The sequence below is a fragment of the Pseudophryne corroboree genome, chromosome 4 (genome assembly GCF_028390025.1).
Source record: "Pseudophryne corroboree isolate aPseCor3 chromosome 4, aPseCor3.hap2, whole genome shotgun sequence".
NCBI classification, from domain to species: domain Eukaryota; kingdom Metazoa; phylum Chordata; class Amphibia; order Anura; family Myobatrachidae; genus Pseudophryne; species Pseudophryne corroboree.
Genome location: NC_086447.1, coordinates 935,294,869 through 935,307,574, shown reverse-complemented (window position 1 = coordinate 935,307,574; position 12,706 = coordinate 935,294,869). Strand labels below are relative to the sequence as shown.

The 12,706-nt window shown below is 42.8% G+C and overlaps 1 protein-coding gene across 13 annotated transcripts in view; it reads left to right on the top strand.

Annotated features, from left to right (window-relative positions):
- The window catches only part of ESRRG (estrogen related receptor gamma), a 1,264,625-nt gene that overhangs the window by 1,182,670 nt on the left and 69,249 nt on the right, over positions 1-12,706 (top strand). For all 13 annotated transcript variants that reach the window (XM_063919111.1, XM_063919106.1, XM_063919101.1 and 10 more), the window contains 2 exons: positions 1,077-1,187; positions 6,434-6,595. In XM_063919111.1, the coding sequence (XP_063775181.1) occupies positions 1,077-1,187; positions 6,434-6,595 (273 nt within the window). The remainder of the gene's footprint in view (positions 1-1,076; positions 1,188-6,433; positions 6,596-12,706) is intronic.

Genomic DNA, 12,706 nt, shown 5'->3' with positions numbered 1-12,706 from the left:
CCTATCCAATCACGAATAAAAAAAGCAGGTCTGTTTTTTTTAGCACTTTTTTACGAGTTGTAATTTTTCACGGCAGTGTTTGTTCTTTTTTTGCTTTGCACTTCTTAGTAAATGACCGAGATTCATACTTAAACAGCCGCGTTTTGACCGATGGTGTATTCATTCGTAATTTTTTACCTGAACTTGCAAAAAATTACGAATGCCCTCATCACTGCCGTGATTAGTGCTTAGTAAATTACCGAGATGACACTTTGATGAAAAAACGGCATCTCGGTCAAAATCGGGAGCTTAGTAAATTTACCCCAGAGACTCAATAAATAGGTGAAAAAACGGGTCGTTTTTTCACCTATTTATTGAGTCTCTTAGTGCCGCCTCCTTTCTGAGGAGATATATATATATATATATATATATATATATATATATATATATATATATATAAAATCTCAAAATAGAAGGCAGCGGCACACAGGGAGTTTTAAATGAAATGGCTGTATTCAATACATGCAAGGAAGCCGACGTTTCGGGGCTCACCCGCCCCTTTGTCAAGGTGTGTAAGGGTTACACACCTTGACAAGGGGGGGGCGTGTGAGCCCCGAAACGTCAGCTTCCTTGCATGTATTGAATACAGCCATTTGATTTAAAACTCCCTGAGTGCCGCTGCCTTCTATTTTGATATCCTGCAAAAGTTTTTCCAGAGAGCACCAGGGCAATTTCAAGACTTTGGAATGAGTGCCGGCCCGCACCCATTCTATATATATATATATATATATATATATATATATATATACCGACCGAGAACCCCACACTCCTTAGTAATATCATTTACCTTAATACTTTAATACATAGCTGGATAAATAATGTAATAATGAGGTTTTAGTTCATGAATTGTGCAATGCATTTAAGCTTGCAGCTCACTTCACGGGACCCCATCTCACTGCAAGTCCTCCTCTATCACATCAATTTTTTAAAAACCTGGCATCTGCTATCTCATAGGAGAGAATGTGCTTACCTTGTTATATATATTTATTATAATTAAGTGACTTGTATTCACGCAGACACCATCTTGTATTTTTCAGGCGTACGTCTGGACCGAGTGCGTGGAGGGCGACAGAAGTACAAGCGCAGGATAGATGCGGAGAACAGCCCATACCTGAACCCTCAGCTTGTCCAGCCAGCCAAAAAGCCATGTAAGTATATGCAACATATATGAAATAAATACCATGTGCTGCTGACCACTGTGCTGCTGACCACATGTCTTAGATGGGGATACACAACCCCTCTTCTAGGTCGGCAGGATCTGTTGTTAGACTGTAAGTGTAACCCAACATTCGATAAGCGCGCTTTGTTCCATGCAGTGTACCAGCAGCTAATTGTATTGAATAATCTCTTTGTTTAATCACGTTATATACTGTTATCATCACTGAGGTATATACAGAAGTGTTGGGAAATGTCTACATGCTTTTTGCACACTGCAGTTTAGACAGCTGACCATTCATGGATAATACTGATAGCTTTATCTACTCTGCAGGGTTGCCCCGAACGGCACGTTCTCACAGCCGCCTGGCACTCTAATTGCATTAAGCGTTTAACTTTCCCACATGACTAAGCTTAGATGTATCATACATTTATGCGGTGAAATAACAAGCGGAAAATGTATATTTCCTATGAAGCAGCATATGCACAAATCCTGTTGTGATATATCGTGATATCACCCAGTACAGAGATATTGCTGAGATTGTCGGGTCTCCGTTTGGTACCGCAATGTTGTGTATAAAAGTAAAACGCGCAGGTTCTCCCAGCAGCGGGAACATTTGTTCTGCAGAGCAATGCATTGGGTCTCAGTCTAGTTTCCTGTGTGTTCCTATGGCTTTCTTATGCTGAAAATCAGGTGAATAAGATGAACGGATGCTGGCTCCCATAATCCACCCCCCTCTCTATGCAGAAAGTCCATTTTCGGTGGGCATTTGCCATCCCACACCCCGTGCTTGAGTGCATGACTGGCCCCCTTCCGTAAAATGGCCTTTAATAGATATGCATAGTAATAAAGTTTAATTTGCAAGGAATGCCTGCTCCTCTGTGATTTATACAGAGCAAACACTACAGCTGCTCTCTCCGTGTATTGCGCAGTGCGTGAAACGATCTGCGTGCGATGACCATTAGCTCATTGGAGCTTCCAGTGTCAGATTTCACAAGAAAGTGGGTTTTGCAGTTTTCACTAACTAAACGACTTTGACTATTCATCCTCCCAATGAAAATACATTAGGAGGCCCATTAATTCATAAGCCAGGGAAGGGAGCGCGCTACCGTCTGTGTCGCCACATCGCACAGCAATATCTGAGACGCCTTTTATCCAAGACTCAATTGAGGTGGCGGTTAATTTCTTTATTAACATATTGGGCTTGGCAATACGTTGCACACGATGGCCAATGGTTTGTTGAAAGCCATGGACTATAACGTTTCCGGAGAGATGTAACATGTAACGTGACCAATTACATGTGTATCTGTCATGGCTGCAGCTATGGAGTGTGCCTGGGGCCAGTCCTGCACTCTTGTGCCGGGTTAGGGCAACTGCACTCAGCATTAGCCGGGGCTAGTGAATTGGCTGGACTCTGGCCCTCATTCCGAGTTGTTCGCTCGCTAGCTGCTTTTAGCAGCATTGCACACGCTAAGCCGCCGCCCTCTGGGAGTGAATCTTAGCTTAGCAGAATTGCGAATGAAAGATTAGCAGAATAGCAAATAGAAATTTCTTAGTAGTGTCTGAGTAGCTCGAGACTTACTCCTACACTGCGATCAGCTCAGCCCGTTTCGTTCCTGGTTTGACGTAACAAACACGCCCTGCGTTCGGACAGCCACTCCCCCGTTTCTCCAGACACTCCTGCGTTTTATCCTGGCACGCCTGCGTTTTTCCGCACACTCCCAGAAAACGGTCAGTTTCCGCGCCAGAAACACCCACTTCCTGTCAATCACACTCCGATCACTTCAACGATGAAAATTCTTTGTTCTGCCGTGAGTAAATCTACTAAGTGTTGAGCTAAAATACTTAGCGCATGCGCACTGCGTACCATGCGCATGCGCATTTTCGCCTTAATCGCACCGTTGCAAAAATCGGCAACGAGCGAACAACTCGGAATGACCCCCAGGGTAACATTGTTTTATTCAGCTACTGTACACTCAACATAGACGCAGCAAAGATTCATTCCATCACCAACAAAATGTATTTGAAGTTGCACTAATACCCTAAGAGGGGTCACTCGTTCTTTCAGTGTATGGAAAGCGCCAGCTCCTCCCGTACCAAACAGAACAATATACGCACTAGGATATTTTAGCTCCATCAAAGGAAAAAAGCAGCAGTTTTACATGAAATGAAGGCTTGAGTGAACATATGGCAATAGCTTCTCTTTCCCTTTCCAAAAAACATTACGCTGATTATACCTTCCAATTGTCCAATCTGGCATCCGCGGCTCGCCTAAGCTGTTCCACCATTCTGTAAATACATTTTAGGGTCGCATTAAGCAGATTTGATGCATTATAATGAAAACTTTCTCATAATACTGTAAAACGTAGAGAACCGTAATGCTTAATTTCATTAGAGGTTTAATTCCGCTGGATTTTGCGAGGCAGAGATTACCCTCCTTTCAGTTATTGAGTTTTGTCATTGTTGACAGTGTCACTTATGAAAAAGCGATTACGAGCGGCGCGAGCTTCAGTCGCGCTCTCTGATGTCAGCCCGTCACACGGCGAGATTATTAGGGGAGCAGTGTGTGACAATAGCCTCTTAGAAGATAACCACACCAATTGTACTAAGCCTAAACTCGGTACTTGCGGAGCCGTCACCGAGCCCGGCGCACCTAATTATCCGTGTCCTTTGTCATACGTTGGTTTTATGATACATTTACCAGCACAAGTAATACTCCAGACACACGAGGCACGAGGCACCAGCTCCCCATGTTCCCCAGCGCAGCCTCTGAGCTTTTTCCATGATTTCTCTGTGACTGTTGCACACAGAAGAGAGGCGGCAGAAAACTAGGACTTATTGATTCCAATTAGGAAAACATTAAATAAGCCCATCCTAGGTAGAAGCAACGCTCGTGGCTATTCCATGCCCTCAATACCACTACTCCCAATTCCATCAGCCCCTCTCGCTCTGGTGGGGGGAGGGGGGTGGGGGGCAGAATTATCAGAAGGCTGTCCTTGTACTAATAGGAAAGAGAAAGCATTTAACTCAAAAAGACCTAAAGGTGTCGTTCTGCCGTCAGGAGCATTAATATGGAAGCATTTGTCTTCTGTACGCTTCACTGCTGAGGATTTGTACAAAGACATAAATGACCTTCGTGCCTTAAATATAAGGGAATAGTTTTCCATTATAAAAGTTTTGATGCAAATATTTAGGGGATTTTAACATAGGGGCCGATCCAGACCTGATCGCTGGTGTGCGTTTTCTCACAGGCTGCGATCACATCTGAACTGCGCCTGCGTATGCACCGCAATGCACAGGCGCGACAGATCGCAGCAACGGGGATCGCCGGCCGGATTGTGCGAAATTTCCAAACGCACGGGCGATCGCAAGGAGATTGACAGGAGGAGGGCGCTTGTGGGCGCCAACTGACCGTTTCTAGGGAGTGTCCAGGAAAAACGCAGGAGGGACCCGGCGTTTTGTGGGAGGATTTCTGACGTCGGCTCCGGCCCTGATCATTGCAGCGGCAGAGTAAGTCCCGGGCTGTGCAGAGACTGCACAAACTGATGTCTGTGCAGTTCTGTTACACATGTGATCGCACCCCTGCACACATCCAATACCCTCCCCCTGTAGACGGCGACTACCTGATCGCAGGGATGCAATAAACGCACCCTAGTGATCAGGTCTGAATTACCCCCATAATCCTTGTTTCCTTACCTGGTGAGGATGTAGCTGAGGCAGTACTGTATCCTATGCAGTACTCGTATCTGGGTGTACTAGCGAGGGGAACCTGCCCTAATGTTCCTACCCCTGTACATGGGCGTGCAGCTGACCCGATTCTCTCCTATATCTGACAGACTCATTGGGGGAGTCCGATCCATCACTGCGCTAAGTAATGTGATCCCAGAGCTGGATTAAACCCCCAATGAGGGGGGGGGGCACAGTCTTTGCTTTCAATGTGCGCGCGTCATCTTCCCGAAGATATCACTGGGAACATGGCATCGACCTTAAGTATAGGTATACTCGGGAAGGGCGGGCAGCGGGACCCGGGCACCTCCAGCAGCCCTGGCCCGAGTATTTAGTAACCCCCCCTCTCGGCATCACTGCATATTTTAGCGTAGTACACATATGCTCTTAGCGTGTATTCTGTCTTGTTATTGGTTGTTTACAAATAACATTTTAAGACAATTATGATCCAGATTGTTTTAAATACCTGGAATATTACCCTTTTCCAGTTCTACTTTTCTGGTGCGTAATATAAATATCTTTCTGTGGTTTAAGGCGTCTCGTGCGGCGCTGTCCTACGGTCATCCCAGTAACGCGCATACTGTATATCAGTTTTTCCAGGATTTTTGCAGCTGTTCCCGATACAATCAATATGATAAACACAAGCCGCTCTTATGCCAATTCAGATTCCAATTTTTTTTAAATATCGCTGCATATTGTTTTCTGCTTTTTGTTACTGATTTTGCCGAAAGTCACAAAACAACCTCCAATGAAAATAGATAAATTCCTGTGAGAATTGTGAGCCTACAGTATACCCTGCATGTAAATAAAATACACTGTATTGTATACGTTTGTCATTTGTGCATGCAACAAACTGTTCTTAAATATCATTACAACTGATCAGTCATTTCCTCTGTATTCAAAACATCATTTAAGCAGTCACAAAATGTCATCATTCCCTTTGCTAGTATTTCTTTGTATGCTACCAGATTGTCTGCTTAATCTGCCTCCTCCATCTCATTTGCATACTAACGTCGCTGGCGTTCCGCATAAAACAGCGGCAGGAATCAGAGGCAAAAAATAAGCAGCGAGATAATGGCACAAGCAGCGTGTATATAGCGTTGTACATTCATTTGTTATGTCACGCCGTAATGCTGAAGGTAATCTGTTACTCGTTTGTTAGCGTTTTATCTGTTACAGCACGTGTGGGAATTTTATTCATTTAATACTTTTTGCATTATATCACGGCCGGAACATAAAACTGGATGATTTCCTAATAACTCAGATGCTCGGAAAAAAAATAATAATAGTGAAAGACGTATGACAGCGCACGGTATTATTTGGAGCATGTAATAAACTGCGGTTTTCACGGTGATATTTTGAAGCTCTGCCTCTCAGGAAAGCCGTGTCTCTCATCCCGTTTCATGATGTATGGAAGCTTCTCGAGTACGCTGATACACAGATGATTGCTGTATTTTTGGAAACAGAGAGATCCTGCTATTGATCGTCCACGCTGTGGTCTATTTCTTACAGATAACAAGATTGTCTCGCATTTGCTGGTGGCTGAGCCGGAGAAGATCTACGCCATGCCTGACCCAACCATTCCCGACAGTGACATCAAGGCCCTGACCACCCTGTGTGACCTAGCTGACCGGGAACTGGTCGTAATAATAGGCTGGGCCAAGCATATTCCAGGTACGGCACTATCACCATGATACATGTAGAGAACAGCCGCCCAGCCCGCGGTACATACAAACATCCATCGTTGGCTGTGGGGTATCGCTCATTCATTCCGCGTTACCCTATGCCAATGTTATGTCAGATGCACGTATGTATTTATCTGACATACCTCAGCGTCACGCTGACACATGTTTTCTAGCAAAACACATGGGACACTCCAATAAAGATTGCCTTGTACACAAGCCTTAACAACAGGGCAGAAATATATGCCCTTATTTATCAAAGAGTGATACATTTCACTGTGAGTGATGAATTGCACCGGCCAATCAGCTCCTAACTTCCATGTTACAGAGTGTGTTTGAAAAATGACAGTTAGGAGCTTGTTGGCTGGTGCAATTTATCACTCACAGTGAAATGTATCACTCATTGATAAATAAGGGCAATAACTTGTTACATTAGTTGTGTTGGTGCATACACATCCCTGCTCCGACACGATGCGATATAACCAGTGTGTACGTTGTTTTGTATATGAAATCCTTTGTACTGTATAATACATTGTGGCACAGACCATTACTTCTGTTTAGAATGTGACATATGAATGACCGGTCGGCACGTGTGTCTGACACTCAGATACTTTTCTCCGTTCTTGAAGCTCTTTGAGTATTTGTGAACGTTTCGCTAATTTACTCCCTTTAGTTTTATTTATTTGCAGTTTCGGTACTATAAATACGTATTATTTATTTATAATGTATCTTCCCTCGCCTGCTACATTATCTCTGGATGACTCTGGCGAAACATGCTGGGATACAAATCCGTGCCCATATTTGCGAGTTATCCGCTTTACCCTAGCGGAGAACCGCCGCCTACACACACAGTGGAGGCAGACACTTTGTCAGCTGAACTGATATTTTTAGCAATGCAGCCTGTGAATTCACTGGGGACTAGTGACGCTGCTGAGGCACGAGGCATAGAGAGCCTGATTCTGTGTCGTACGCAAAAGAAGCGCGGCAGATGCAGTGTCTCTGTCTGACCACGCTCCTCTATGCCTGCGGCTGTGCATCTGGGAACGCAGTCACTTGCTTTTTACACGCCTGCGACCCTCCCATAATATACTGAAAGAACGGCCTGTTTTTGCGCACATTCCTAGCCATCTCCCAGTCACCGCCCCTTTTTCCGCCACACTTCTTATACCACCGAATCGATCGCAACAGCAGCGTTTGTGCGTACACCCTGTGTAATGCTCGCACCGTATAGGTTTTAAGAACTTACATGTCCACAGTCTCAAATATTCACTCAACTACATGAACTTTGGCTTTGCGTGCAGATTTCGTGTGACTATGATTCAGGCCCAGAGAGCTTACAGTCTAGTACAGAGTTTCCCAAGCTCAGCCATTACAGGACAGGTTTTAAGGATATCCATACCTGATTCCAGATGGGTAAAGTGGTGCTTAAACATGGATATCCTTCAATCCTGCACTGTAATGGCGGAGTTTGGGACACTCTTGCACAGGGAATGGATAGGCTGATTATTGCCGTCCGACTAGATGCGGGTGATGCTTGCAGCATTTTGCTTAACGAAAAAAAAAAATTCTAATTAACATTAGAGTAACAATATCTTATTATGACCTAATTTGTAACTACTGTAGTCACATGTCCAGGGGTAGAACCACTGTGGTAATAGAAGAAGGCACAGCTGCAATGGGTCCTGAAGATGTGGTAGGCCAAGCTCCCTTGTGGAAGCCCTAAGAAGCAACAGTCGGGCCTACACACAAGATGTTTCCCCCCCCCTCTGGCTTGCTGAAGATCCCTCCTGTCATGGTCACTAAAGGAAGCCTGTGATTGGGTAACAGGTAGGCTGCTTCCTGTTTGTTACTATGACAGCAGTAGAGGGAGCTTCAGTAAGCCGGAGGAAATGGCGAATCTCTACTTCATGCATATGGCAGCCCTTATAAAATATTACTGTGGTGCCCAAAAATTTCCTATCTATGCCCTGCCAATGGGGTACTATCAATACAATTTTTAAGGGTCCTTTCATTGTAAAGAGTTCTACAACAAAAAAATGTTTTACTAAAAGGCTCATGTTAAAACCATACTACAAATTCTGCAATATTTTTTAAAGGCGTTGAGCTGAACGGCCGGGGATATACGTCCATGACTGTAGCGTTAATCCTGCAAACGCCGGCTGCCGCCTTCTGATTCTCTACTTAACAACTTTGCTCTTTTATTGTACAATAATATTTCACAAGCAGCTCCAAAACTTCAGGAATTCCTCCATACTGCAAATCTGTCACCTCCGCGGCGTTACTCCTCTAAAGCAATCACGAGGGAGTGGAGGAAATAAAAGGTTTATTGGGATTTGTGGGCAGAAACATGCTTCCTACAATAGCCCCATCACTCTGCCTCAGCAGTCACTCAATAAATACTTTCTCGATACTTGCGCTTTGGGAAATGAAGTAGTGAGACGGATATATTGTAATATAAACATGACATAACACATTTCTGGAAATAATATAAGTAATTGTTTGCTTTGTGCGGATGGCAGGAACACATTTCCAAGAGATTGAAAAAGGTGTTTATTAGTTTAGAGGAAAACTTTCAGTATTCAGTGGAATTTTTTTTTTTTATAAATCTGTATGAAATCATTCTTCACAGTGCATCCAAATCCAGTGGCAGTGCATCTGATGACAGGGCAGTCCAATGGCAGTGCAGTCCTAATTACAGTGCATCCAATGACAGTACAGTCCTAATTACAGTGCATCCAATGACAGTACAATCCTAATTACAGTGCATCCAATGACAGTACAGTCCTAATTACAGTGCATCCAATGACAGTACAATCCTAATTACAGTGCATCCAATGACAGTACAGTCCTAATTACAGTGCATCCAATGACAGTACAGTCCTAATTACAGTGCATCCAATTACAGTACAGTCCTAATTACAGTGCATCCAATAACAGTACAGTCCTAATTACAGTGCATCCAATGACAGTACAATCTTAATTACAGTGCATCCAATAACAGTACAGTCCTAATTACAGTGCATCCAATGACAGTACAGTCCTAATTACAGTGCATCCAATGACAGTACAATCTTAATTACAGTGCATCCAATAACAGTACAGTCCTAATTACAGTGCATCCAATGACAGTAAAATCCTAATAACAGTGTATCCATTGACAGTACAGTCCTAATTTCAATGCATCCAATGACAGTACAGTCCTAATTACAGTACATCCATTAGTAGTACAGTCCTCATTTCAATGCATCCAACGACAGTACCATCCAATGACAGTACCATCCAGTGACAGTACAATCCTAATTAAAGTGCATCCAATGACAGTACAATCCTAATTACAGTGCATCCAATGACAGTACAATCCAGTGCATCCAATGACAGTGCAGTGCAGACTATTTTAAAGCACTAGGAAGAATGAAAGAGATTACTGATTATAAAAAAAAGTTTTTAACATTAAAATTATGTATGTTCCCATTTGGAGACAGCATTGCCTATTTTTGACATACAAGGCAGTTATCAGACATTTCAAGACCTGCCAATTTATTTATTTTTGGGTGGGATTGTACAGACCTATCCAATAATTCTATAACCTTTTATGGCCTAAATTTTATAAAATTTGTAGCGCGGAGTTTGAAGTCCTAGATTGCCGCACAACCTAGTAGAGGCTACCAAAAGGGTGTATTCATAAAAAGCAAAATGCTTTAAAAAACATGTCATCAAGGCACTCATTAGTGTACACCAGAGGTTCCCAAACTGTGTGAATAGGCAGCCTGGGGTGCCACTAGGCTCTTGCAGGGGTTCCTCGAAATTGGTGGTCCAGGACCAAATCAAATTATTTATGGTCAAAGGCATAAACCCGTGCTAGTGGCTGCCAAACAAAAAACATGTGGTTAAATCAGAAGCACAACGGTACACCACCACATGAATGACAGGTAGGCAAAATGTACTTCATGTAAGATTTTTTTTCCAAATTTATCAATAACAAGCTTTTATCCTAGGGGTGATGTGAAAAAATTCTGGCACTCTAGGGCGCCGTGAGTAACGTTTGGGAACCACTGTTGTACACTATGTTTTATACGCGTTTTGCCTGTACGTACATGCCTGCATCTGGCTGGCTCGCCAAAAGTTTTTTTATAATTTCTTCCAACATTCTCCAGGTAACATTACTGACGTACAGTTCCTAGTGGACCCGAAGAAGATTACTGCGCACAGTTTTATTTTATAATATCATACACCAAAATGCACTGTATTTGGCACTGTTATCCCAATTTAATGACCAACTTCTTTTGGTTTACAAAAGAAGTATCAACTAGTGTGAAAGCAAAAAAGATGGCTTTTAGGAAATACAAATAGACTCAAAATAATAACGACAAAGAGGTGTATCTGGACAGACGGAAGGATGCTCAGAAAGTGATCAGACGTGCAAAGGCAGAAGCTGAGGAGAAAATGGCCCAGTCAGTAGATATAGGGGGCAAAACTTTTTTTAAGTATATAAGTGAAAGGAGAAAATCAAATGGAGGAATAATAAGACTTAAGACAGAGAGTGGGCATTTGGTGGAGGGAGACAAGGCAATAGCAGATCACCTAAATAATTATTTTTGCTCAGTATTTACTACAGAAGAAGGGATGGGGCCACAGTTAAGTTGCAAGGACATTCATAAAAATAAGGTATATGAAAGTACATTAACAGAGGAGAAGGTCCTAACAGAACTTTCAAAACTAAAAGTGGATAAATCAATGGGACCAGATGGGATACACCCAAGGATACTCAAAGAGCTAAAATATGTGCTGGTTACACCTTTAACAGAATTATTTAACCAGTCACTAAATACAGGTGCTATTCCAGAGGACTGGAAAAGAGCAAATGTAGTTCCACTGCACAAAAGTGGAAGCAAGGAAGAAGCAAGTAACTACAGACCAGTAAGCCTTACATCAGTAGTAGGGAAAGTAATGGAAAAACTATTAAAAGAAAGAGTAGTGGAATATCTTAAATCAAACAACTTACAGGATCCAAAACAGCATGGATTTACTGGTGGGAGATCATGCCAAACAAATCTTATTGACTTGTTTGACTCTGTGATGAAAATAATAGATCAAGGGGGAGCTGTAGATATAGCATATCTAGACTTTAGTAAGGCATTTGACACTGTCCCACATCGCAGACTGCTAAATAAACTTGAGCCTGGGGGTGGATTATAAATCAGTTAAATGGATAAGAACCTGGTTGCAGGATAGGAAACAGACAGTCATAGTTAATGGAGTGCAATCTATGGAGGGAAATGTTACCAGTGGAGTACCCCAGGGATCTGTACTTGGTCCAGTTCTCTTTAATATCTTTGTTGGTGACATTGCAGATGGTATTGAAGGGAAGATATGCCTTTTTGCAGATGATACAAAGATATGCAACAGGGTAGACACACCGGGAGGGGTCAAACAAATGATTAATGATCTAGGTAGGCTTGAGAAATGGTCAAGAACGTGGCAACTACAGTTTAATGCTAAAAAATGCAAAATCATGCACTTGGGTCTCAAAAACCCAAAGGCTAAGTATAGTATCAAGGGTACTATAATGGAAACTACTGAGGAGGAAAGAGATTTAGGAGTCACTATTTCAAGTGACTTGAAGGCAGGAAAGCAATGCAACAAAGCAATGAGAAAGGCAAGTCAGATGCTTGGTTGTATGGTGAGAGGAATCAGTAGCAGGAAAAAAGAAGTGATAATGCAACTGTATAGGTCATTGGTGCGGCCCCATCTGGAATACTGTGTCTAGTTCTGGAGAGCATATCTCCAGAAGGATATAAATACATTAGAGAGTGTACAAAGAAGGGCAACTAAAATGGTGCATGGCCTACATCACAAAACTTACCCGGAAAGGCTAAAATATCTTAACATGTATAGTTTGGAGGAGAGAAGGGAAAGGGGGGGACATGATAGAAACTTTCAAATATATCAAGGGTCTTAACAAAGTTCAGGAGGAAAACATTCTTCAAAGGAAAAGAAGTATTAGAACTCGAGGGCATACACTGAGACTGGAGGGGGGAAGATTCAGGGGAAATTTAAGGAAAAATTACTTCACAGAAAGGGTAGTGGATAAGTGGAATAGCCT